The following is a 27,904-nucleotide window of genomic DNA, read 5'->3' on the forward strand; positions in this document are numbered from 1 at the left end:
CAACTGGTCAGCTACTGAATTACTCATCAAGACTGTCAGTAAGGCAGGCAGGTCACTGTGCTCTCCTCTAAAGCATCAGAGTCTGTAGAAGTTGCTGAAAATTTATTCAATCCAGTAGAAATCAACAGAAGTAAATGGCAACCAATCAAAGTTAACTAAATAAATACAGTGTATGGGTTACTTTTTTCATGCTAGTGTGCATTTGAAAGCATAATCCAGGAGGACTGAATCACTGCTGGTTTAGACATGGCACAAAGGGGATGGACCTTGAGGTGGTTTAGGTAAACGAACACTGTATGAAGCTTTATGTAGGACACGAGTATTGCTTTTTTTTCCCTCTTTGTAGTTTTCTTTTGTCATGGTCAGGCTTCTGATACGGTGTCGTGAATCATTCTGCTTATTCATTAACCAAATTCAGTCTGTCAGATTACTGTATTAGCTTCAAGATAGAAGTAGTTCTTTAACCAGGGATGTTAAAAATGACTTTCACAGACTCTGAAGTCTTAGTGTTAAGAAAAAAAAAATACAATTCAATATGTCAAAGTCCTTTTTAGCCTGTTCAGCATGTGTCTATAGGAGCTTTATTACATCTCTGTTATCTAAGGACATCCTTTTCACCTTCTGTCTGCTTTGGCCCCAGAGGAAAGTTGATGTATTATAACTGACATGGTGACACTGGTATGTTGGCCAGCAGCTGATAGAACAGGACAGTTTGTTATTTCTACATGATGATTTGTTTTACATACAGAAAACTAGCTAGCTCTTTAACCCTAATCAACATCAACATTACACCACCAAGTCAACAAATTCAAAATTTTCAAAAATATGGAGCCGATTGCTCGTTTCCATTAATTTCTGGTCTTTTAAAACAGATTTGGCTCACCCGAGTGTTCTTTCTTTGATATTTCCAATAAATGAGTTGTTTTTGACATTCTAACACTATTTCAACCTTTAATCCATCTAAAACAGAGTTGCAGACAAAAGCAAGCATTATGCCAGCCAGTGTATGTACACCTGGTTAAACACACTGATGGTGTGAATGAATCCTCCACCAATAAAAAAGGACTCTTTGGTAAGTGAGCTAATCACTTTGGCTAATAGTTGATTGACAAAGTCTAATTAGAGCATGACTTTTCAATAATTAGAATTGATGTGATTAATTTCATAAATCAACATAGTGGTTTAGAAAAGACCTGAGAGCCCATAAGAACAGATAGAGAGACATTATGTAAACACAACCACCACAAAAGACTGAGACAGAGACGGAGCCCAACATGTTTCCAGTTCACTGTTTGTCATTCTGAGGAAAAGCAGCTTAAGCTTCTTTATCAACCAATTTTTCTGCCATCTGGAGTGTCTATGTTTCTATATTATGGTCAAATATATGAACTAAAGTTTGACAGTGGGATATTTTGGCTGATGCCAACAGTTTTGGGTTGAAGCTGATAATAATGGATACTTGATATCTTTATATTTGACCATTCTGACTCCATTGTGTTGGAGGTGAACTGACAATGACTGGCTCATAACAAGAACATTTTTTGTTGAAAAGGACAATATCAGCTTGATATATCTGTAAACTTACTATGGATGTGTTTCTTGGCATGTGTTAATCAGTGCATATGTCCTCATACAGTCACCGTGTTCCTCTCCAAGCTCCTAGTGGTCCTCTTTGTGCGAGTTGTCCAGTCCTCATACAGCCACTATGTTGTTCATTTCCCATTTCTGCGTGGTTTTACTGGTGTCACAGTCTGATATGAACACCTTGTGGAGCAGGTCAGAGCGGTCTAGACATTTCCCTGTTAGGAGATTGCAGATGAACATTACTACTAGTGTTTGTTACACAAGCCCCAAGCAGCAAGGGGAATGTTATATCCATATGGATCCCTGGAAGTTGACATTATCCGGGGGGGGGGGGTTATTTTTATAAGGACTTAATTGAGAACATAAAGTGATAGTGATGTTATGTCTGAAAGTGAAGCCACAGCAGTTACCTGTCAAATATAGTGTCTGAGCTGACTTCAGAAGGGCAAAAATCATGTGACTACTAACGTTTGAAGCAGCTTACTGTTTCACTTTGTCATTTAACCTGTGGGTGGTTTGAAAGTCTCTGAACTGTGTGTGTCGACTGACTGACACACACATGCACTACTGGGACTTAGTTGATTTTGATTGCATTGCACAAAGTAAATAATAATATAGATAGATAGATGATATGATGGATGGAAAAAAAAAAAAAAAAAGTTACAGTGTCAGTGTCTCAACAACAAAACAACACAAACAACAAACTCACACATGGATGCAGACCTAACCAGTGATCCATGTGTGGGAGGGAAAGGCTTTCACCAGTAGGCTGTTTGGAGAACACTATTTCATAGTAGGCTCTGTATCAAGGGAGAATACTGAAGGGCAGGTTATTTATTTGATGGATGATATGTCAGTATATCATATGATATGATGACACTTTGAGTTATGAATTTGTTTCACACAGAAACCCTTAATGGTTCAGAAAGCTTAATTTCACCATCACTGCCAAGACATAACAAAGCAGATCCATTTGAAAATTATGTTTACATTTCAAGAACTTTGTGTTTTCTAACTGTGCAACGTCCACTACTGTTGTCACAGTACCAAAATTATGACTTTTATAAGATACCTGCCTAAATATCTTGATACCGATACTGAAATGATACCACGAGCCTGTTCTCATTTACTGTAATTTTTAAATCTAATTTGAATAAATAGAACACTAGAAAGTGCACTAAGTAGAGCACAGACCTCAATGTATTGAGTCATTTGTGTTCAGTCTACATTAGTGCAGTACCGTAGTGTGCAGGCTAATAATCCAGGGTTTGAGCTTCATCACCATGAAGTGCCAGACTTACAGTTAATGTCATTTATGTTTATTATTTTCATGCTCAATAAAACTGTAGTTTATTTGCTATACAGTTTTTTATTTAGTTTTTTTCATACATAGATGTTTTTTATGAAAATGAGTTAGTACATTTCTAACAATAATTAGATTATTGTAAATTATTAGATTAGTGTCAGTGTTATTAAAGATTTTACATGGTATGCAGTAATCTGATGTCCCCTGTGCTCAATTTTATTTGATTTATGTGATAGTTTACTGTATATTTCGCAACCAGATATCAATTATTAAACAGTGTTTAAGAAGACTTGATACACCTTGGTGGAGATCTGCGCTCTACTGAGCACATTTTCTTGTACTAGAAATAATTATTGACAAAAACTGCCATGATTACCATTGTCAGTAATGGTGGAGTATAAATTGATCAATTATAACTGGTGTTTTGGATCTGCATACTTGTGAAAGCCGGATTTTTTTTTTTTGCCAACTTGCAAGTTATGGTAAAAGTAAGGTTAACAGTGTGAAATTTGCATTTACATATAGACATGCCACATTGGTAAATTAGCTAAAATGATAAGGCCAGTTTAATCAGTTATCATTGCCCTTAACTGCCTCATCAAACTCAAATGGTGAAAAAAAGTCTGCATGTCACAAAGTAAATCATGGCATGTCTGTCGACAAGATGCTTTGCTAAGTTGGATTTGTTGGCTCCCTTGGCCTGCGTAGGTTTGCCCTGACTGTCAGCTATGTATGCAAAATAATGCCATATTTCGCTTTGTGGGTCTGCTTTGTCGACAAGCTGTGGATGGTCGGCAATAAAACTTGTATTTGCAGCCATGCCTATTGGTTTGTCGCTTTCATGGTGAGTGGAAGCAGAGGACAGGGGGTGCAGAGAGTGGAAGCAGGAAGCAGAGCGCTTCACACACACACACTGCCCTACTGTTGCACATCGACACAACTATCGGTACTAATAAAATGGGGTATAGTACTGTTTTTAACGGCAGGGTATTGTAATACCTTTGTAATTTCGGTATACCGTGCAACACTAACATCCACACTGGTAATTTATGTCACACGAACCCTCAGAGATGCAGAACACGTAAATTAAAATCTATCCATCTTCTTTGTCTTCTTTAGATTGGAAATCAAACTTGTGCATTCCAAACCATCTGGTGAGGAATGTATTGAGTGTATAAAATGTTTTTATTGAATGTTTAATCAGAGCCACCCAATTCTTAAAACTAGAGTTTATACCATACAAATATTGAAATTTAAGACAAAGGCAATATTTGTTTTCTAACACACATTTTTGACGAGGATTCCTTAAAAACTGATGCTTAAATAGCTGTCACCAAGATACAGTATGCAATGAGCCATTATAGACATTTTATGGTGGAAAAACAAACTTGTCAAAACCGTAACGCGTGCATGCACGTACGCACGCACCTTACATTAGTTGTGAGGACACTCATTGACACAGTGCATTCACTAGCCCCTTACCCTAACCATCACAACTAAATGCCCTTACCCAACCCTAAACCTAATTCTAACTCTAACCCTAACCCTAAAACCAAGTCTTAACCCTCAAACAGCCCTTTGAAGGTGTGGGGACCAGACAAAATATCCTCACTTTCCCAAAATGTCCTGAGGTAAGGTATATAACTAACAAACTTGTACAGAAGTATAAGTACACACAGACAGACACAGAGGGCCAATATAACTATAAAGAGTAAACCACACTGGAAATTAAATTAATATCAACAACAACCATAAACAAAAACACGAAAAAAACAAAAATATATTAGATTTGTGAATTCAAACAGAAGTCCAATAAAAAGTATAAATCATCATAACAGTAGTAAACGATACTAAATGTCCTCAAACATATCTTTGACATTTCTGTGCTGCAATTTCTTGTTAATTATCGGTTGACCCTGATAGTTCGGGTAATATTGGCTGACAGAATGAACTCTAGTTTAAAGAGCAGCTCTACAACAGGTTGGTGAAAGTGCACAGACTATACCGGAGTGTATTCAGCAGTGCAACACACTTGAAGCGTTCAACTTATAAAAAAGCTGCCAACCTCTAACATCTCCTCATGGCCCCTTCACATCCACCCTATTCACTTCACCTAAAAAGAACTGATCATATGTCAGGGTTTTTCTCCTCTTAACTGTGTAAAAAAATCCGCAAGTACTACAAACCACATTTACAGGCTGATAGTTTTCAGTGTGTGTGCAGGCTAATATAGAACTTTGAAAAAAAAAAAAACATCACTGATATAAGGCTTCCTAATCCTCCTTCCACTGGTAAATGATGATTGTTAGTGATGATGATGAAAAATATATGAAAACTGTTTTTCTCTGGTAAAAATAGTGCAGATATTTACCTGTTAGCACATGAGTGAACCGATGGAGATCCTGGATAGAAAGGGAGAGAAAAAGGGTTCTTGTTCATTTCAACACTTTCCACTGTTAATAAAGACTTAATGTCTAGTCTGATCAGTGTGCTCTCATTCTTTCACTGTGTGTGTGTCTGTGTGTGTGTGCGTGTGTTTCACCTTGAAGTACTTCCACTCAGTGAGCTGGTTCTGGTCACAGTGTGTGATAATGACAGCTGAATTATCACCTCCTCTGGTCAGGCATTGGTCATACTGCATCAACTGGTTGGCTTCATTGATGCGGAACAACTACACAGACACACACACAACCAATGAATCACAGATTCCAGTAGAGTAATGGATGCCCAGAGGTAGTTAAAACCCGCATCTGGCAAACCTTGACCAGAAGCTACAAAAACCTGGACAACTCTGTCCAACTCTTTCCATTCTGTCACATAATTAGGGCCCTCTGTTCCAGAGAGCAGGTTTAGTTGAGGGAAACTGAGTTTTCTGTTCCAGAAACAGATGACTTTAACTCTGAGTCGGTTACTGCAGTAACTTTAACTCTGTGAAGGTAACCTTTTGGCTGGCAGCTTTTCTTCAACAAAAGTTTCTCTGTGTCACCTCCTGCAGAGCCTGAAGAAGCTTACTGACACAATCTCTCATTTCCTCATTAATACAGTCCATATCAGAGGGCATTAATTTGCAGACGTTTACGTGTGTAAAGGAAGATCAAAATCCTAGTTGGATAGTAGTTTGTTACCAAAGAACTATTTTTACTAACATTGCTTGCTTTAATGCACAGTCATTTCTTAGAACATTCCTACATGTCCTTTTCTTTTTTGCAGGTGGAATTTTTTTTAAAAACACTTTGATTGTGCACATTAAATCAGCTGTCAGATTGTTAAAAAGTTCCCCTGCAGTGAAACGTTTACAGCACATTACTGTGGTCATCTGTTTAAATTATAAACATGTGTGAAGCTTTACACACAAGACACTGATCTATGAATAATTATTTCTCATACTGTGATTTGTTGCACTGATTAAACATTCCAATCATAGCAATCATAGAGAGGAGATTATGATTATTTTTAACACTTGAAATACAGTCACTAAATTTTTAGGAACCAATTTATAGACCACCGTTCAAAAGTTTTAGAAAAGCCCCTTTTTTCCAGTTATTAGAAATTAAGCAGATCAAGTCCAGTGAATAACCTTAAATGGTCCAAAAGGTAGAAAAAATAAGTTTAGATCACCAAAAACTGAAAAATCTTGTAAATTTCATAGAAATCAGGCCTTCTTCAGGGATTAAGGAATTGGCTAACTTACAGCTTCCCTGCAGCAGTGGAAGTGTTACATGTTAATGCAAACAATTCCTACAGGTGCACCAACTTTTGTTGATTTCTGTCTATACAAAGGCAGTGTTGGAACAAACTGTTCTACTACAGCCTCTGATACATTGTTGAGACAATACTGTACTCCACAAAGTTGAACTTTATGTTGCTATCAGAATTGTGAGAAAAAAGCAAGCAAGAAAGGAAGACAAACAGGTTGGTCAGGGGTTCTTCCCACAGCAAGATAATGACCCAAAACATTTGAAGACGAGAACTAGACGGTGGCTTCACATGATGACCAACACAGTCTCCAGACCTAAACCCCATGGGACTGGTTTGGGATGAACTGGACAGAAAGTGAAAGCAAAGCAACTTGCAACACATTCGTGGGAATTGATGCAACAGTGTTGGGACGAACTTTCTGAAGAATATTAGATTTCCATTGTAGAAAGAACGCCATGAGTGTGTTCGGGCAGCTGAAGGAGTCAAAAATTGAGATTAAATATAGTTCAACAAAAACACTACTCTGTGCTTTAATTTAAGAAATACTGAGACACTGAATTATGCAAATTTAACAGCTGGAGAAGTGGAAGTTTTCTAAAACTTTTAGAATAATAGAATATTTACAGTCAGTTTAACCTAGACCCCATTTCATCTGCAGATCACCAAAATTATTATTACTGGGTCAGACTACAGTACGAAGTTACAATCGATGGTCTATAGGTAAATTAATAAATATATTTAAACCTCTTATGTAACATACAGCAGGATTCTAGCTTCACCATCCACTGGGGAAATTCAAGTCTGCTAAATAATTAATGAGTTGACTACACTGAAACAAGGTAATAGTGTTAACTTGTGGTATCTTTTCTCCATGTCAGGCTCCTCCACTGCTGCTGTGTTTTTTGAAGATAAATGTCTATTACTGTCCCACAGTAATATTTATAGCTCCACTGGAATCAAGATGGAAGCTTTGCTCTTTATTTACCTGTTTTCATACTGAATCGTAGCATCAGAGGTCCATCGATGATGCACATACTCAGAATTGACTCAACTTTTGACTGAAGTTGTGGTGTTGATGACTCATTTGGTGTAATGACAACATGTTCCTTTAAAAAAATCTTATTTGTAGACTAGAGAACGAATTGTGACTGGTAGTATAGAGAAATGGACCGATGGACTGTGGTGGACAGCAATTCACACCAGTAGTTGGACATCTGGAAAGACTAACAGTATTAGACATGAATTATTTGAGTGTTAAAATTAAGTAGGAAAATTGCCGAACCGTTAAGCTTATTCTGATGGAGTTTGGCAATTTAAGAAACAGGCAGGATAAGAAATAGTGCTTATCTACTGGGGGACAAGGAGTCCATTTATCTCAAGGATCGAGACCATCTCCATCTGGACTGAGCAGGGCGACAGGAGATAAAGCAAAACACCTCATCAAGTGTCTCATTACCTGGTTGCCACCCATCCTGTGGCACGGTCCTATTTCCACATTGCCTCCATTGGTGTGTCCCATACTGTCAATACAGTAACTTGTCTCAAAGCCCCGAATCTACACACCCGAACAGGACACACACACACGCACACACACACACACACACACACACACACACACACACAAAATCTTATGGCACGAGATGTTTCACAAAATGGTTAAAACGCCATCTACAAGCCATGAAAGAAACTGTAAATGAACAGTGTGTGTGTGTGTGTGTGTGTGTGTATGTGTGTATGTGTGTGTGCACCTACCTCCCCCCATTCTACATTTTTAGGAGGCAGAGGGTAGTGCAGAGGGATGTCATACGCTATTTCCTCCATGAACCATTTGAAGCTCTTGCATCGATGTTCCTCCCTGACAAAAAGTTCAGACAACAAACAGCAAACAATTATTCAGAACCCTGAAACTTAATTTCACTGTGAGCTAATAATACTGCATATTCATTTCGTAACCACTTCTAAAAATAAAGGAGGGAATTACAGGAAATTTCAGCTTATGTTAACTAAACAATGTTTAGTGTGTCCAATGTTGTATTTAAGACTAATGACATCTTTTTAAATGCAGCACAGAATAAAATATACTCTATGACCAAATTTCACAACTGACATGAACAGGAAAACAAAAAAAACCTATAAACTCATGCATGTAAATTTCTCTTCTGAGCTATCAATACTGACAGTTTGGATGATATGACATTATCCTAGCCTCCCCAAATGAGCCCTCTTTACAGTGCACAAGTGATACCTATATTATAGCAATATAACATTTCCTTTAAGGCGCCTATACACTGTCCATTAACAACAATTTTCCAATTTCATTCCATATCACACTGAGTGTGCTGGATGCAGTCTGCGTCAGATTGTATGACATCAGTTTTGAGGCATGTCAGCTTGTACAGTGAATGTGTGGTGAATCTTAGCGCTGCAGTGTAAATGAATGAAAAACACATGCAAGCAGAGACCTGTCATCCACACAATGTAATCTGTCTGCACCACTCCCATTTTGAAAATTTAGCAACAACAAATAAGCTTTGGACATAGCGCTGACACTTGTATTCAATGAAAACACTGGAGAAGAAGGCAACATGAATACCAGATTTTCAAAAATAAGTTTGAGGTAAATATGTTTTTAGTAGTAGCAATAATAGCTCACCAGTGACTAAAAGTAACAGAGTGACCAGGGGACTGTAGGTGGGTAACTCAGGGTAAAATGAGAAATTCAGAGATTTAGACTTTAAAAAGTCTGATTATCGATTAGAAATACAGAAAGAGTATGCATTATTTTGTTTTATGCGTGTTATACCTGAAGCGTTTAAGCTCACTGATGTCTCCGTAGGCTAGAGTGAGAGTTTCAGGACGACTAGCGTAGAAGTAGTCCTTATATTCATCCCACCATACCTCCACCACACGAACGTAGTTCTGTACATACACACACACACACACAAACAAATGTTTTTATAGTATACAGTAAGTGTTGGGAAGAACGGACAACATGCAACATGTGCCTGTACATCTGATAAGTGCTAAACTAGTTCTAAAACTGCACACCTCAGACCAGATGAGTAAATTATGTGACAGCACCATAATGACAGCTACTCTTGTATTGTTGTAGAGCCTTGCTGAGGCAGCACAACCTGCAAATTTACACTTCCTCTATGCCTTTTTCCACTGAAAGGTCTAAAGACAAGTCGAGCAGGTAGAAGTATTGATATGCAAACAGAAGATTAAGGGCGTGTGTTCATCTTTTTTGTGGCCAACTGTGGAGTGGAAACTAGGCTTGTGCATGTGCACACACTTCCACAATGAACAAGATTTATAAAACAGAACCAAGCTAACGCACAGCTCTGTGATAAAAGGAAGCATATGCATACTTGTGTCTTTAAGTTTTAGATGTGAATCTACAGAGAGCCATTCTACCTTCAGAGTGGGAGAGGATCCAACATGTGCAGGTGGAGGGTTGCCTTGCCATCCCTGAAGTCTGTAGATATGGCCGACACGAGAACACGGTACAAAGAGCAGCTGGCCGCCACACTGCCAGATCTACATAAATATACAAAAATAGTGAATATAGTGAATATTGCTCTACGACCTTTTAAATTATCTGTGTGAGGAATTTCTCCTCAGTTTGTTTAAACTGGACTATTCCATGTCTACCTTGTATGATATTTCAAAATTCTCTCCTCCCCATATCTGCAGTCCTGGGTCATACAGACCCAGTTCAAAGAAGAAGTCTCTCTCTATAGCAAAGAGACCACCTGCCATGGCTGGAGACCTATAGGTATAAAGACAGACACACATATCCAGAAACAGACATATAGACACACGTTCAGATGGCTGCATCATTGTGTAGCTCTTATTCTTCATGCCAAAGGTTACTCTGTTTTCCAGGTACTGTAGCTGTGAAAATCAAATAATCACATCATCCACTCTTTTTATCTTGGTCTAAAAATGAGACTTTAAATAAAAATTCATTTTCGTCATAACATTAGCAACTCCATTGCCTTTACTTAAAGTCAGTCAGTTACTTTATTAATAAAAATAATGAGAACACAAACAAGACAAGAGTAGACTGACACAGAAACAAGCAAAATAAGAAATTAGGGAAAGCAAAACTGAGATAAACAAGACTGATAGCAAGTAATGATGGATGAAAGAGTGATTGGGGGAAGGTGGGGGTGATGGTGCCCCAGTCCGAACCCGATTCACACCAGAAGCTTCCCTGTAGACCTGACAAAATATCCAAACATAAACTCATCATTCCCATGGCTTTTAGATTAGGACTGAATCATTTCTCACCAAAGACAGAGCTGTTATTTTGCCATAGCCCTTTAGAGCCCTTGTGCTTCCAGTGGGCTTAAAAAAAAAAAAAAAAAAAAAAAAAAAAGGTAGGTTCACAGACCCCCCAAAAATAGGAAATGATTTGCTAAATTGGCCTTAATTACTGTAGTTGCACCAAAAACATCAGAGTCAGACTGAGATTAGAAGACATATGAGAGTAAATCCCACTAAATTAAGAGACAGGGCCCACAACACATTGTGGTGAAACACCATTTACCTCAAAGTAGTAGAGACATTAAAGCACAGAGGCAGCCAATGGACAGGAGAGTAGTAAGCTACTCCCCATCAGAGGGAGATAGATTTGGTTTAGTCAGTTAGTTGTATTATGCAGTAAGGGTTAGACTCAATTCTATATTTGATATATTTCAAGCTTTCCAAATTTAAATATCCTAAGAGTTTGCATTAAATATCAGCTGTTGGTACCCATACACCCCAGTTTTAATATTTCTGTTTTTGAGATTAGTTTAGGCAATTTTGCTGACATGAGTTGATTTAGGATTAGTATTTCTTCACAAATTAGTTGATGCAGTAGAAGTCTTAATGTCAGACATATCATAAGCATTGTTCCAGGTTAGCTGGGATATGTTTTTCTTCTGTGTTGACACTGCCCAGATTAGTCAGGAGGCATTGTTTTCTGTACCTATATGGCTCAGTCTGAGTCTTTCTGAGTTTTTTTTCTCTGTCTCCCAGAGGAACTCTCTTCCAGAGCATGCTCCAATCCCACGCTCCTCTAGCAAAGCCGTCCTGGTCTCCTCCACCCTGGGGCTCGATGGTGAATCTCTGGCCATGTATGGAGTCGATCAGAGGCACCGTACACACCGTTCTGACAGAATGGGTGTGGGGCCAAGCATACAAGATACATGGGGGGTAGAGGTGTAGGGGTGGTGTACACGAAGGGGGAAAAAAAACAAAAACAAAACAGGCAAATACGGACAACAGTGCCAGTAAAAACACAAAGACATGGGGTGGGGCGTCAGAGACCAAGACAAAATGAGACACAGCGGAGGATTGGACAGGTAGGATGAATGGACATGAAGGGAGATGAAGACACAAACAGAACAGGAGTGAGGGTTAGCATGCTGGCTGTGGAGTGATTACCGGTAGGGCTGGGTGGTATGCTTTCTCTTGGCCTTCTCTCTCTGGCTAAGTGGTACTCTCTTCCAGAGCAGGCTCCAATCCCATGCTCCTCTAGCCAGGCCGTCCTCATCTCCACCCTGCTGGGGCTCTATACTGTACTCATTACCATCTATATAGTCTATCAGTGGTACTGTACATACTGTCCTACACACACACAAACACGTGCGCACACACACACACGCACGCACACACACACACACACACACACACACACACACACACACACACACACACACACACACAAACAAACCTTTGTCTGTATTGGACTATGACAATCAGTTGATATACTGTATATGGAGCTCACACGTGTCTTGTGTGATTACTACATCTTACCGCAATGTTTTTATTTGGCATTTTAAAACACCATGCTTCAGTGGCTCACACATAGGGGAACCTATAGCAGAAGTTATGCATGAGATGGTAGATGCACAGCAAATTAAGTTGTACCTCTTATTACAGGATTATTCCAGATGAATCTACAGTACATACAGCCTGTGTACAGTATACACTGAACAGGTATTGGCAGGTACAGTACTCAATGCTGTGGTGTTGATAGATATTAAATAGTGGCGCCTTCTCTAGTGGGTGCCTTTCTACAGGTTGATGCTCATTTGCACCTGTGGCCGGACCCTTCTTATGCATAAATACACCAATATACCAAAACATTAGGCTCATTACAGATTAACTGCACCACGCTTGCAAAGCGGACAAAAAAAGGCAACGCAACAGATGTTTAGAGTGTCAGGGCTTTGCATCTGCACAGATGTTATTTTAAGAATCTTCACACCCACTTACCAAAGTTTTAGTGTTGCTTAATACTTCAAGAATTAAATGAGTTATTTTCATATTGTACACTAGAAAAGGGAAAGCAAAATCTGACTACTAAATTAAAAATCCCTCTAAGTAAAGAAAAAATTGAAAGTTTTTGTAAATCATGTTGTTGATCCAACATCTAAACCAATCTGCTGTTAAATCAGTTGAGAGCCAGGCATTTACCATTATGCCCAAAGTTTTGCAGTACCTACCGACATTGGACAAACCATGAACCAGTAACAGGGTGTTGTGGGATGTGCTGAAATAAATCTGATCTTTCGTGGCTCCACCTCACAACTTACAGGTATTAAAAAGGATCTGCTGCTAACGTCTTGGTGCCAGGTCCCACAGGGCACCTTCAAAGGTATTGCCTTGATGGGTCGGAGCTGTTTTAGCAGCACGCAAAGAACCAATAGCATATTAGACAGGGGTGTCATAACGTTTTGGCTCATCAGTGTATACTGTACAGTGGCAAGAAAACATTTGGGCACCCTTAGTTAAAATTTCTGTTACTGTGAATAGTTAAGTGAGTAGAGGAACTGAACTGATCTCCAAAAGGCCTGAAGCTTAAGATTAAACATTCTTTTCAACATTTTAAGCAAGATTAGGGTATTCTTTTTGTTTTGTATAACTTTAGAGTGAAAAAAAAGGAAAGGAGCACAATACAATAGTTTGGGTACCCCAAGACATTTGAGCTATAAGAAGATAGCATAATGTTTTCAGGTAGGCATTTCTTCAACTCATAATGTAATTAAGAAATGGCAGTTAACAGGAACAATGGAGGACAAGTTGAGGTCTGACAGAAAAAGAAAACTTTCAGAAAAAACTGCTTGTAAGATTGCTAGAAAGGCAAATCAAAATGGTAAATGGAAAGCACTAATATAGTGCTTTCCTAGTCTTATTGATCACTCAAAGCACTTTACACTGCATGCCACATTCATCCATTCACACATACATTCATACAGTGCTTTTCTATACATACACACATACTCACACACCAATAATACCTATGTCCTCACCACAAACATTCAGCATTAGAAGTTTGCAAAGGAACATCTAAACAAGCGTGATGCATTTTGGAAACAAGTCCTGTGGACTGATGAAGTTAAAATATAACTTTTTGGCCGCAATGAGCAAAGCAATGCTTGGAGAAAAAACTGTTAAGCATGGGGGTGGATCGATCATTTTTTGGGCTTGTTTTGCAGCCAGTGGCACAAGGAACATTTCACTGGTAGAAGGAAGAATGCATTAATTTAAATACCAGCAAATTCTGGAAGCAAACATAACACTGTCTGTATAAAAGCTGAAGATGAAAAGAGGATGGCTTCTACAAAAAGATAATGATCCTAAACACACCTCAAAATCCATAATGGCCTACCTTAAGACGTGCAAGCTAAAGGTTTTGCCATGGCCCTCACAATCCCCTGACCTAAACATCATCAAAAATCTGTGGTAAGACCTCAAAAGAGCAGTACATGCAATACGGCCGCAGAATCTCACAGAACTAGAAGCCTTTTGCAAGGAAGAATGGGGGAAAAAATCCCCTGAACAAGAATTGAAACACTGAGCTGCTACAAAAAGCTCTGATACTTAACAAAGGGGGTGTAACTGAGTACTGACCATGCAACCTGCACAAACTTTTTTTTCAAGCCCTTTTGCTTTTTCGTTATTTTGAAACTGTAAAACAGGGAAATAAAAAAATAATCTTGCTTAAGATATTAAATAAATGTGTAATCTTTAACTTTATGCCTTTCTGAAATCAGTCCATCTTCTACTCATTTGACTATTAACAGTAATTTAAATAAACAGAAATTTTGACCATGGGTACCCAGACTTTTTCATACCACTGTATGCATGGCACAGGATCTTGCAAACAGTCAAACCTGCCAAAGTGTATTAAAACACTGTTGAACGGGTATGCCCCAAATCATCCATCCTGTGTGATGTACTGTAGACCTTCTTTGTACATCTCAATCAGCCAGCAGAAATATGTGATATTTTCTGGTGTCAGAGATAAGTGATAAGAATAACCAGAAACACATGGACATCCTTAAAGATATCATAGATATCCTTAAAATACAAGCAAACCCATAAATCTATATCACTACATCAGGACAGAAAGGAAAAACCTCTATTTAATATAGTGATGATTATGTCTTTGATTAGGCTGCACAGGGACCCATTAGTATTTACAGATATGGATATTTGAGCACAGATATGGAAATACAACTGGATATAATTACTTATAATGTTATGAGTGAAAACAACCAAATACGTGCCTGCATTCAACAACAGTGGGTTGTAGAAAGAAATTGTGGCATAAAATATTTAATCTGCTACTGACTTATTTTGTCTGTATTTGTACCATACTCCATCTAACACAAAGGAGATATGCTGAAAAGAAAAGTTATGGTTTAATAAACAGATTGTAATATAGTAACAAACCAGTCTTAAAACAATCTGATGGCCAGTCTTTATAAACTCAAAAATCATTGATGTGTGTGAGGCTGAACAGGCCCGCTCACGTGTGTGTTACCTGTCTTTTGAAATAGGAGCAACCAATGGAGCATACCAGTTGATTCCAACTTCACAATGAGCATCCAGGTAGATCAGCACCTAGAAAACAAAACACACACAAACACTTGGATGTCTATGTTCCATTCTGTTTAACAAGAATGTGAGATTTGTTAGTCTGATCACTGCTACTAACTGTTTATTATATTGTTTCACACCTTTAATAGAGAACCCTAAATTAGAAACTGTATCTGCAATTTTGTAATACTAACACATTTAAAAGGTAAAGCCACTGATAAATATTCACACACTAGTAACAGTGGCAGGAGCAGTCACAGAAGTGAAGCAGTAAGACCATATGATACCTGTCCTTTAGTGGCCTTCTGGGCTCCTATACTCCTGGCCTGGATTAGTCCCTCTCTCTTCTCATTTCTGAAGAGTTTAACAAGACCGTTCCATTGCTTGATGTAGTCTTCAAAACGCTCCTTCAGATGGACTACACACACACACACACACACACACACACACACACACACACACACACACACACACACACACACACACACACACACACACACACACACACACACACACACACACACACACACACACACACACACACACACACACACACACACACACTTTGATGGAACTGTTTCTCAATAATGCATGTTACACCATATCTTTACATTTATAATTACTTTTCCTTATCTGTACATTTGTGTAAATTTCTTCCTGTGGGATTAAAAGAACTGTCTTATCATGACATAATTCCTCGCTTGTCAAAGAGCACCTGAAGCCTTGTTGTCTATAGAACTTCATTACATGTCACCTTGTAAACCACCACCAGAGGTACTTACCGAGGATATCTGGATTTAATAAAATGAGTCCAGATGTCATCTTTGACAGGATCAACCTATCTCTTCCCTTCTCACCATCTTAACCACAATTCCTCTGTTACAGCTCAGATCTCACTATGTGAGTGTTACGCTACATCGCATACAGTATATCCATGACAGTTTGGTCATGGACAACATCTTCATCTTATCAAAGTGTGAGAAACTGGAAGCTTAGCAAGACTTTGAATTTAGTGCTCCAGACATGAATGGCAGCCCTGGATAGATTTGGTCTGGCTATAAAAATACAACTGCATAGTTACCAATGAGGTGCAAATTGGACTTCATATTTTTGTGCACTGATGCTGAATTGTTCAAGGGATAATCACAATGCATCTAAGATTACATTTTTCCCAACCTCTATGAGGAAAGCAAACCCACCTTTGTTGCTGAAGTCATCTATCATGACAATCTCAGCCAGGTATTTCCTGGGAGTCCTCTTGATGACACTGTGGACGGTTCTCATCAGTGTAGACCAGCCTTCATTATGGAAGACTATCACCACACTAGAGGTCAGAAGTCTGTCATCATAATGCCAGTACTTACACCTGGAGAGGTGGAATGGAGAACCAAGTGCAGATCAGTTACATTCGTTCAGAAAGGTTACAGGTTCATAATAGGAATGTACTGATATCTCTCAAATGCAAAATATAATGCAGAAATAATCAAAACTTCATTGGGGCCTATTTATTTTGTCATCAGCATTAATTGCTATTTTCGTCCTATTCTTCCAATTCAGTAGTCTGGTCGTCTATGCAGTGGTTAAGTTTACAAGTAAAAGGGTTTGAGTTGTGTTGCAATCTGCGTGTTGGATAGACCTCCTAGGAGAGAAATGGCAGAGCAGAGGGTAATACTGAAGTCAAGAATCTATGACAGGTTGCTCATGACCCCCAACCAAAATGATTTGATGTGTGGGTGAGTCCATTTTGAGTGAAAATAGTAATCTAATGCAGTGTGGCAATGTGTGCATGTGTCTGTAGTTTGTCGGTGTTTATCTTTGTCTTTTGTAGTATTCTGCATTGTATCAGTTCAGTTCAGAGTTTTTTTTTTTTTTTTTTGCCTATACCAAAATGAGATTATTCCAGAGTGGAGTTAGTACAACCAGTACTGACTGACATTACTGGCTTTCCACTGGGCTGCCAGTTTGTCCTGATAGTGTGAAAAGTGAAACATCAATTTCTTGATGGTTTGGTCAGTGAAGGGGACATCTTCAATGTGAAGTTACTGATTGTTCTATGTCTAGCCAGGATTAGCTGTAATCATACATCAATGTTTGATATACTGTAACTGTATGGCTAGGAACTAATAAAACTTTGATGTGTTCAACTCTTTTTTGGTGACTGCTGAGTTGAGAGAGGAGAGCCAGACTGATTCTGGGTGCACTTGAGAGACAGGTCACATTTGGTTGCTAGGGTAACCCCGGTTCTCTGAAAACCCAGTGAGGTATCTCACTACGTGAATGCCTTCTGGCTTAACCAATCACAGAAGCTCCACCACCACCACATCTGTCAGGAGAGAGACCAGTCATCTGAGCTGCAATTGCCGGCCAATTCAACCCTTTATAACTACCTGTAGCACTCTCAAGCACATTTCTTCCACGTGCCCTACACATGCGAGCAGGGCAGTGCTGTGAGATACCTCACTCAGTTTTCAGAAAACCAAAGTTACTCTAGTAACCAAACTCTTTCAAACCTCATTCAATATCTCACTATGGGAGATGTGGCCCACTCCCGGATTGCATGCTCCAAAGCACATAACACCCAGGAAGGTTGACACCACAAGCCCCCCCAACGGGCTAGCACACAACTAAGATGAACCACTACTTAAGACTGAGCGCCCTAATGAAGATTGTGTCACGTCCAAGCAGTAAATCCAAATAAATGTGCGTGGGGGTACTGACCTAGCAGCAGCACAGATATCACTCACAGAAATGCCCCTGAACAGGGCCCTTGAGGTGGCCATCTCCCTAGTGGAATGGGCCTGCAGGCTCTCTGGGGACCGTAGTCCACAACACTCACATGCCAAAATGATTGCTTCCAATAGCCAGTGTGACAGGAATTGGCGAGACAGAACCACCCCTCTGTGAGAAGAGGCTCAAGATACAAAGAGCTGGTTACTCCTTTTAAACCCCTTAATTCTTTTTAAATATATGCATAAGGCCTGAACAGGACAGAGGCCACCTCTCCTCAGCCAAAGGTGAGGGATGAAAAGGACACAGATCCAGTGTGGGGCAGCTCTAAGAGAACTCGCTAACCTTACATTAGAATAACCTTATCCATTTTGCCGATGTCAGAACCATCAACAGAATAGTTTTGAAAGAAAAGCACCTTTAAGTCAGCACACTCCAATGGCGCTAGTGGGCTCCCTTCATAAACCTCCGCATCAGAGAATGCTAACCAATCGGCTTATTAGATGGCAGGCCGAAATCACAGTCAAATAAACCCTCATAGTGAAAAAGGCCTTACAATTGTCCAGTAAATCGTGAAGACATCGGTAACAGAATGATGAATAGAAACAGAGTCCCTGGCTTCACAACATCTCTCTCAAGCCATTTGCCATCATACAATGAGTATGTGGATGGCGCTCTTGTGCTCTGAATAGTCTCAATCACCCTCAGAGGCAGGCCTGACTCATTCAACTATAACTTCCCACATGCTAGGGTGTAACCACTCGTTCTTTGGAGGGTCTTGTCCACCCAATACTGAAAAAATACCAATCTGCCAACCTCCCCAATATATGGTATGTTAAATATGTCCTCCTTTTATGAACCCTGTCAACAGATCGGTCTCTTGTTATTTCCTATTTATTTTCAGTCTATTTCGGTTTCAATTGATTGATCAATTGATGATCCAGGCTTATCTGCATTTCTGTTTCAATTTTTCTGTTGCTATTTTCCTTCCTACATAGCTAGTTTGCTGGATAGCAAAGTAGGAAGATGACATCCCCATTCCTAGCAGAAATCCCTGTCAAGGACCACATAAACAGACCTTTGAATTTGAATCACTTAAACAAATTAGAGATGTGGCACCATGCTACGTATATAACTGTTTTATGTTAAAATTACTAAAACTTAATTTAAGGCCTGTCATAAAAGGTGGAGGTTATGTAACAATAATATGTTACGGCTAGAGCAACCAGAGAGGCCCTCACTACAAGTCTGCTAACAAACCCTTCTCATTGCCACCAGCCTAGCACACTAAGGTGACATTTAGAGTGACTGGCCCTGCATGAAAAAAAAAAAAAAAAACATACCAGGGGTGCCAATGCAGAGGGCTCCTGCCGAAAACATGCAGAATTTCCCAGGAAAAAATTTCAAATTATGTGTAAGGTTCTTCGATGGTCCAATACGTGCAAGCACACATTCCTGGTAAATTACTTTGTCGCATGAACATTGGATTTCTATTGTTTAACTTGTAATTGTCGTGACAAAAGATAAAGTAATTTGCTGCCTTGAAAACTGTCCATGGTTGAACATTGTTTTTTTGGTCTAAACACCTGCAAACGCACTATGTGGGACTATGACGGAGGGAGGGTGTACTTTCCCCAGTGACACATTGTAGATTCACTCTCTGCCCAAATAAAATCAGCTGTCAATTTTATTATGTTTTGTTAGCTGTCAGTACATTTATGTCAACACACTCTTAGTGATGAGATGAAACATAATGGCAGTAAAACTCTCTTTCACTCACTCACTCACACACTCACTCACTCACTCACACAATGTTGTAAGATGCCATAAATATGGACATACCCTTAGATACATATCTCCTCCTCTACAATTATAATGAATGGGTATCCGACTGCTTGTCCTGTAGATTACACTACAGTTTCTTGTTTCATCGATTTGTGGTTTCTTAGCATTTTATCGTCTAAAATACAACATGGACACTGCTCTTTATCTTTAGACAAATCTAAACTAACAACAATCGGATGAATAACAGTGGTCTTGTAACGGAGGATATGGGGTTTTTGGTGTGTTCCTGTCCTGGTTAAAATTGAACTGTTTCTGTTTATTGCTGGATATTACGTTAAAAACTGTTGATTATTTGAAGACTGAGCTGTCAGCTTATATTAGAGCTTCTGAAAACACTGGAAAACATTGGATTCAGAAGTGAAGTGAGGCCAAACATGGTGCATTCATGGCGTGGTAATGTAAAGGACTGGCTCAACTGTCCTGACCTGTATCTGTCAGACTGGTTAAAGGCAGCTTGTTTAGTGGGGTGTGTATGAGTCACACCTTACTGCCTTCTGTATTTGCTTAAAAAAACAAGTTAAATCATTAGATGTTTGGGCTAGTTTGGAGCTAGATAAATTCGACAAACAGGTAGTACGTGTGTGTGTGTGTGTGTGTGTGTGTGTGTGTGTGTGTGTGTGTGTGTGTGTGTGTGTGTGTGTGTGTGTGTGTGTGTGTGTGTTTGCAGACTCATTAAATTAACATGTGGAAAAGCATAAAAAAATTCCACAGCTTCAGTTTGACTCAATCACTCATTTCTCAAATAACGTATTTAAACAACATTTCATATCTAGGCCAGCTTGCTTGGATATGTTCATTTACTTGAACTAAACAAGCAGACAGCCCACAGTGATATGGGTTAACATAGCATAATGTCGGCCTTTTGGATGTAGAATCTGGGAGGGATTATTCAACTTTTCCTACAAGACACAGTGGAATGCTGTCAAGTGGAGTGGTCTATTAATAGAGACATGCCATATCAAGAGAACACTGCAAATTGGTGAAATGGTCCTGTAATATGGCCCCAGTAAAGGGCTGATTACAGTTAAAAGAAACAATAAAATGTATAAAGTATGTGGCAGACTTGAAGTCAGTATGAACAGCTGCACTCACTCTTCATGGCGTATATCACTGATGGTCCTGTCCAGTGAAATCATGTCACTAGCCACCATGTTGAAGCCAAACTCTTTGATGGAAGCCTGGACTGAGTCTTTGTACTCTGGACCCAGGACAAAAGGCTTAGCTCCCTCTCCTGGACCACCAGGGACGCCTGGAGGCTCAGGTTCCTTGGGCTCGAAGTTTCCCAGGATACCTTTCTTCAGGATGGGGCTGGTGTAGGCATGTGTGTTGGGTCTGAATGTCACATACTGCTGCTGGATCACCTTCTTCTGGTTGGGTTGCTGGTCAGGGTTCTGTTGATGAATGGCTCCTCCTGGAAACAAAAACCAGAAATGAAAAGACGAGAAAATACCACAACATACAATTGCTAAGAAAACTGTAAATTGTGTTTTTTGTCCTCTTTGCTGGATCAAAATACTGTATCAATATTGTATTTTTTCCACAGTGAGATTCACTGCTTAGATTTTAGTGCAGGCCTCTGCAAATTTACCAAGTTAAATTCCAGACTTTATAAGACCAGCCAAAGTATAGACAGAATGGCCTAAGATTATATACCAAGTGCATGAATTTATCAATTAATCATACTAATATCAATAAATCATCATTAAACACAACCTGGAACTGCATAACCAGCAGAAGAAGGAAAGGATTAACCAATTGAAAAATAACTAATTTAACTGTAATTCCCCATATAAATTACTTCACCTTTGGGATGATGTTTTCATGTTGGTGTGCCATACCCTTTATACACCATATGTAGTGCTATATGTCCTTCCAAAACAATTCAACCTTAGTTTCATCAGTCCACAAAACATTTAACCAGTAGTGTTGTGCAGTGTCAAACTGCTCTTTGGCAAAATTTTAGGTGTGCGGTGATGTTTTTTTTTTTTGTAGAGCAGCAGCTTCCTCCGTGGTGTCCTGCCATGGACACCTTGCTCATGAACAGAGATGTTAACCAGCTCCAATTATTTCTTTAATCTTTTAGCCATTACTCTGAGTTTCTTTTTCACTGATTTCACTGATCATTCTGTGTTGTACCTTTGGAGTCGTCTTAGCTGGGACCCGCTTCTAGGGAGATCAGCCAAAGAGCTAAATCATCTCCATTTATAGACTGTTTGTCCAACTGTGGACTGATGAATATCTAAACCCTTTGAGATGAAAATGTAACCCTTTTAACTTAATGCATATCAATTCTTGATCCTAAGTCTTAAGAAATCTTTTTGTGAGGCATGGTTCTTGTTAACAGCAAACTCAAAATGGATCAGTGTTTTTATAAGTCAAAGCAGCCCACACCTCCAATCTTGTTTTAGAACTGTACTAGAGGTTTGATAACTCCTGACTCCAATTAGCTTTTGTGTAATTAGCCGAAGGGTTCACATACTTTTTCCAACCTACACTGTGAGTTTTTGAATGATGTATTCAATATGGATAAGAACAATACAATGATTTGTGTGTTATTAGTTAAAATAGACTTTTGTTCATAATTGTACCTTAGATGATCTGACCAAATTTTATGACAAATTTATACATACATGCAGGTAATTCTAAAGGGTTCACATACTTTTTCTTTCCACTGTACAATGACTGCTACTGACATTTCTACAGAACACAGCACCTGGTTACAGACTAACCCACAAGTGAAGTTCAAAATGCTGCTTCTGACGACACAGCAGTGGGGTTTAAGACGCCACATGATTTTGCTCCACACAACACAGGTTAAAACCTGTCTTAATTAAAACCACACTTGCCTTACATTCTGATAAATGGTTTTTGATAAAATGAAAGTCTAACTACCTTGAAAACACTCTATGCTGGTAAATATCAGACAAGTAAAACTTGTAGATACAATGGCACGAAAAAGTCTGGGTACCCCTGATCAAAACTTCTGTTACTGTTAATAGTTAAATGAGTAGAAGACGAACTGATTTCCAAAAGCATTAAGTTAAAGATTACACATTTATTTAATATGTTAAGTAAGATTATTTTTTTATATCCATCTTTTACAGTTTCAAAATAACGAAAAAGAAAAGGGCTTGAAACAAAGGTTTGTGCTCCCTGCATGGTCAGTACTTAGTAACACCCCCTTTGGAAAGCATTACAGCTTTTTGTAGCAGCTAAGAGTACTTCAGTTCTTGTTTGGGGGATTTTTTCCCCCCATTCTTTCTTGCAAAAGGCTTCTAGTTCTGTGAGATTCTTGGGCCGTATTTGCATGTACTGCTCTTTTGAGGTCTTACCACAGATTTTCAATGATGTTTAGGTCAGGGGATTGTGGGGGCCATGGCAAAACCTTTAACTTGGCCTAAGGTAGGCCATTGTGGATTTTGAGGTTTGTTTAGGATTATTATCTTTTTGTAGAAGCCGTCCTATTTTCATTTTCAGCTTTTATACAGACAGTGTTATGTTTGCTTCCAGAATTTGCTGGTATTTAATTGAATCCATTCTTCCTTCTACCAGTGAAATATTCCCTGTGCCACTATCTGCAACACAAGCCCAAAGAATGATCGATCCACCCCCTTGCTTAACAATTGGAGAGGTGTTCTTTTCATAAACTTCTGCACACTTTTTTCTGCAAACATACCTTTGCTCATTGCGGCCAAAAAGTTCTATTTTAACTTCATCAGTCCACAGGACTTGTTTCCAAAATGCATCAGGCTTGTTTAGATGTTCCTTTGCAAACTTCTAATGCTGAATGTTTGTGGCGAGGACGCAGGAAAGGTTTTCTTCTGATGACTCTTCCATGAATGCCATATTTGTGCACAGCAGAACAGTGTACCACCACTCCAGAGTCTACTAAATCTCCCTGAAGGTCTTTTGCAGTCATACAGGGGTTTTGATTTATTGGTCTTCCAGACCTCAACTTGACCTCCACGGTTCCTGACAAACAGCCAGCAGCTGCTTAGCGGAGCCCATGGCTCCTGATTGTTGGGACAAGGTTTGAGGACCCAACAGACAGCTCCTCTCCTAAGCCAAATATAAGTCTTAGAGGGACCATGAGGATGTATAAATGTTACTTGTACCCATTTACACCAAATGGCAGGCAGCATACACTTCCACCGGATTTGGAAAAGAATATAATTGCATTGATAAAACTCTTAAAAGCAGACAATTTTTCCTCAAAGCTTTTAATTTCCTGACATTGCCTTAGTTAAATTGTAGAACTGTTGTCGAACTGTTTTGCAGAATGTCCATTCGTAATAAAACATGGTGTGTTGGATACATTAATAGTTTGGTTCAAGTTACCAACCTCATATTTCATGCATTTACTAAGGAAAACGTGCTCTTTGATGATTGTGATGATTATGATTGTTTTTAGGGTAGACTTTGTCATACATGGGCAATATGCACTTGAAATATAGGTGTGAAATCATTGTTTTCATTTTTAATGCCTCATAAATCAAACCCAAACTTTTTTCTGGCACTCCTTTCCTATTTTCACTCTAAACGTACAAAGCAAAAAAAAAAATACACCAATCTTTCTTATGTTGGAAAGAATGTTTCATCTTTAACTTTATGCCCTTTGGGGATAAGCTCATCTTCTACTCACTCAACTATTCACAGTAGCAGAAATTTTCACCAGGGGTATCCAAACTTTTTCATGTCACTGTGTGTATCAGGACCTGTTAAATGGCAGGTCACCTGCTTTAGCCAGGTCCAGGTGTATTTTTCCAGCAAATGTAGGAGCTCAATTTTTTACGGGATATTTAAAAACAGAACTCACCATTTCTGAGTCTGATGGAGTTGAGGTCAACCTCCACCCCCTCCACGTGAGGCCAGGGCACTACAGGCTTAAACTGATCTGCAAGGTCTCCTTTGGGCAGCCAACTGTCATCCTGCAATGAGGGATACGAAATACGTCATTACACGTATGTACATTATCAACATTACATCAGAGAAGAACACAGTGGTTGAACATACTGGGTCAAAGAAATGAATGAAGAATAAAAGAATATTATTAAATTAGACTATGGACCAACTTTACATCGAGTGACAGTGAGCAGGAGGATACACGTATTTGGTTCAGCATGACACGGCTATGTGTATCATTTGGGAGGACTTATTAGAGCTAATAACAGCCTGTCACAAGCAATCACTAACAGAGGGGGACAAGTGCAGGCAACATAATACTCTTGCTTTTTCATTATGAGCACTATCGCTCAATTCTGCAGATCTACAGAGTTTTTAATGCTCATTTTGCTTATTATTTGGTTTTATGGTTGAGTCTGACCCACTCTCATCAATCATCCTAAGCCATAATTTTCTGCAAAAAATGTCCTACACCCAGTGCACACACTATCCGCCTAGCAAACGGATCAAGTTAGCAATTATGTGAGGCCTATGTGTCTGTCCTATAAGTCTGTCAGCTTTAAGGCTGGATATCAGTGCTAATCTCCCAATTTGATTCAATTTCCTTTCACAAATTGCAGATTCAATTCATTTTGATTCAATTTAATTCACTTCTTGATGATTCCGTTACATTACATAAATACCGAAGTTGCATAAAGTGCTTCTCAGAATTTCGTCTGGGAAGTATAATTTATTCTACATTCAACAAGTCAGGAACAGTGTTGTTTCCTTGAATATAAAATTGTGTAAAATCGCATTATAAGCTCAATTGTAAACACATTTCCCAGTTACAGAAAATATTAAATTTTCTTTGGAAACTGAAGAGCGACACATCCAAAACATGACACGTCAATTTGTTTGGGTCTATATGTACATAAGAAATCTGCACCACTTACTTACTAAGGCATCATCGTCATGCAAAGAGCCAGAGTCAGCTAACCATCCTGAGTTACGTCAGTCCCATAAACCGGGACAGGTCCATATAGAGTCTAACTCTTCACGTCACAGTTTACATAACTGTGGTGACTCTGGGTTGCTCATATAGCAGCTATTATCGGTCTACTTTTAAACTTAAAAATCACCTTTTTGTGTATGTTGTGATAGCCTGATTTCCACAAAGTGGATATTTTTCACATTTACACATAACATTTAACACAGATGTACATGTTTAATGAAAAAAAGCACAATTGGAAAGATCAATCTCGTGATTTTAACAATCAACATTGGATCATTCAAACAAAAACTGTGATTAATCAGAAAAATCGAATTTGTTTTTTTAAATCCAGCCCGTCAACTCGCCTTGATGTTTTCCCTCACAACAATTAGCCAAAATGGATATTGCAGCCTTAAAGACACATCCCCAGATTTTGTTATAGTTGCCACAAAACACATCTCTGACCTGTGTAGATTTACAGAAAAAGCATCAGTGACCTAGAAGGAAAGTTTAGGGTACATTGGGGTACATTTAGGGTACTTTAAATACTGTCGCTCTTTAAAAAAGGTACACTGTGGAGTTTTGGACCAATAGTAGCAGTGTGGATGCTATTCCATTGTCCTACAGGACATGCCACAATTTGTATTTACAGCTAACTTTGTCTTATTTGACTCCTTGATTACTGATGAGACAGAAACACAGGAACACTGATTGATTTGAGAAAATAATTTTCTGATTAATTGAAAAAGACTGTAATCGTTAGCCCTAATCTATTTCATCTTATAAGAAAGTTACAATGCTATAGTCAGGAAATTATCATTCAAACAAATGCCTTCATAAAGTTACTTCCATCGTCATCATCATCATCCTCCTCACGTTGAAGCAGCATAGGAGCCAAAGCCAACAACAGAACAGTCTGGACAGACTGTGTCTGACATACTTTTATATCAAAGACATGACTGACATGAACTCATATCAACTGTTAACTAACAACACAGTTCCGCCTTAGGGACCTATGACACCGATATGGTGACATATGCGGATATGCATCCTGGAGTGAACCAGTGTGGTTTTTATTACCGTAATCTTCACAGTTCCACAGCACCATGTGAATAAAGGTACTACTATTAAACAACGGGGGATACAACTGTTCATCAAAATGTGTCTATTGACTATACAAGGATCAAGGCAGCTAGGAACCAATCCCTATGACATCCAGTGTAGTAAAGCTATCTGAATCAAAGTATGTTCCCATGCTTGTTATATTAGGAGTGATGAGACCAATCTGTTTCTGCGACCCTTCTGGCATTATCTGTCAACACCCGCAGACTGGTTTTGCAGAGCTTATGTATCGTGCATTTTGACGTGCTGCGCTGGAATTATGCTAGCACTGATAGATGTCAACGGTACGTGCACATCCCTCTGTTGGACACTTCAAGTTGACTGGTTTGCTGTTGACTCACCCGTTTTCCAAAGGGGTTTTCATCGCTGGGTTTCGGCGACAAAGAGGACCAGAGCACCACCAAACCAAGAAACGTCCCAATGACAAGCAAACTCCGTAAAATGAATCCTACTTTCAGCCTCATGCTGGCAGCTCTTCCCGGGTAGCCAGGCTGCCGACAGCTAAACTAGGTTAGTTGCTACTGCTCCTAGCAAGGGCTAACCGGCTGGCAGGATAGCCAGGCAGACAGTTAGCAACTCTGTAGCTGCTGATGTTTGAACAACAAGGTTGGCAATAACTCGACGACAATCAGAGGTCCTGCTGCGACTTTCCACGAAAATAATATTTTGTGTTCAACCAGGCTGGTGGGAAGTGCTTAATGCCCGTCTCGTTCTTGAGAGTTGTGTTCCTGCCCTGCTAACGTTACTGATGACACGGCTCCAGTGGAGCAGCCCCCGCAGTGCAGGTCTGGCCAGCTGAAAAACACACGCCTGTGGCGGCGTTAAAAGGCTTACCTCTGGGCGATGTGCCTCTACACACAAGCAAA

General features: G+C 39.3%; 1 protein-coding gene across 2 annotated transcripts; it reads right to left on the reverse strand.

Annotated features, from left to right (window-relative positions):
- Positions 1 to 149: 149 nt before the first annotated feature.
- On the reverse strand, positions 150 to 27,843 carry galnt7 (UDP-N-acetyl-alpha-D-galactosamine: polypeptide N-acetylgalactosaminyltransferase 7). Of its 2 annotated transcripts, none has more exons than XM_040145705.1 (15): positions 27,380 to 27,843; positions 24,858 to 24,969; positions 21,134 to 21,452; positions 16,669 to 16,835; positions 15,757 to 15,887; positions 15,414 to 15,493; positions 11,568 to 11,750; positions 10,244 to 10,361; positions 10,007 to 10,129; positions 9,393 to 9,508; positions 8,342 to 8,444; positions 8,046 to 8,144; positions 5,433 to 5,561; positions 5,262 to 5,292; positions 150 to 1,799 (listed from the first exon to the last, which is right to left on the reverse strand). In XM_040145705.1, the coding sequence occupies exons 1-15, from the start codon at positions 27,500 to 27,502 to the stop codon at positions 1,693 to 1,695; spliced, it is 1,941 nt and encodes a 646-aa protein (XP_040001639.1). In that variant the 5' UTR covers positions 27,503 to 27,843; the 3' UTR covers positions 150 to 1,692. The 2 variants fall into 2 exon arrangements, with proteins under 2 accessions (XP_040001639.1, XP_040001638.1); XM_040145704.1 differs by lacking the exon at positions 11,568 to 11,750 and adding an exon at positions 12,026 to 12,208.
- Positions 27,844 to 27,904: the final 61 nt, after the last annotated feature.

Source organism: Xiphias gladius, chromosome 15, assembly GCF_016859285.1.
Source record: "Xiphias gladius isolate SHS-SW01 ecotype Sanya breed wild chromosome 15, ASM1685928v1, whole genome shotgun sequence".
Lineage (NCBI taxonomy): Eukaryota > Metazoa > Chordata > Actinopteri > Istiophoriformes > Xiphiidae > Xiphias > Xiphias gladius.

What these genes read in the sequence shown, in the direction of transcription:
- galnt7 (XM_040145705.1), bottom strand. Translation starts at nt 27,502, where the DNA reads ATGAGGCTGAAAGTAGGATTCATTTTACGGAGTTTGCTTGTCATTGGG. An exon ending in ACTCAGACTGAGCCATATAG is followed by an intron (nt 10,362 to 11,567) that starts GTACAGAAAACA and finishes TTATACCTATAG; the next exon opens with GTCTCCAGCCATGGCAGGTG. An exon ending in ACAGGATGGGTGGCAACCAG is followed by an intron (nt 5,562 to 8,045) that starts GTAATGAGACAC and finishes GTGTCTGTGTAG; the next exon opens with TTGTTCCGCATCAATGAAGC.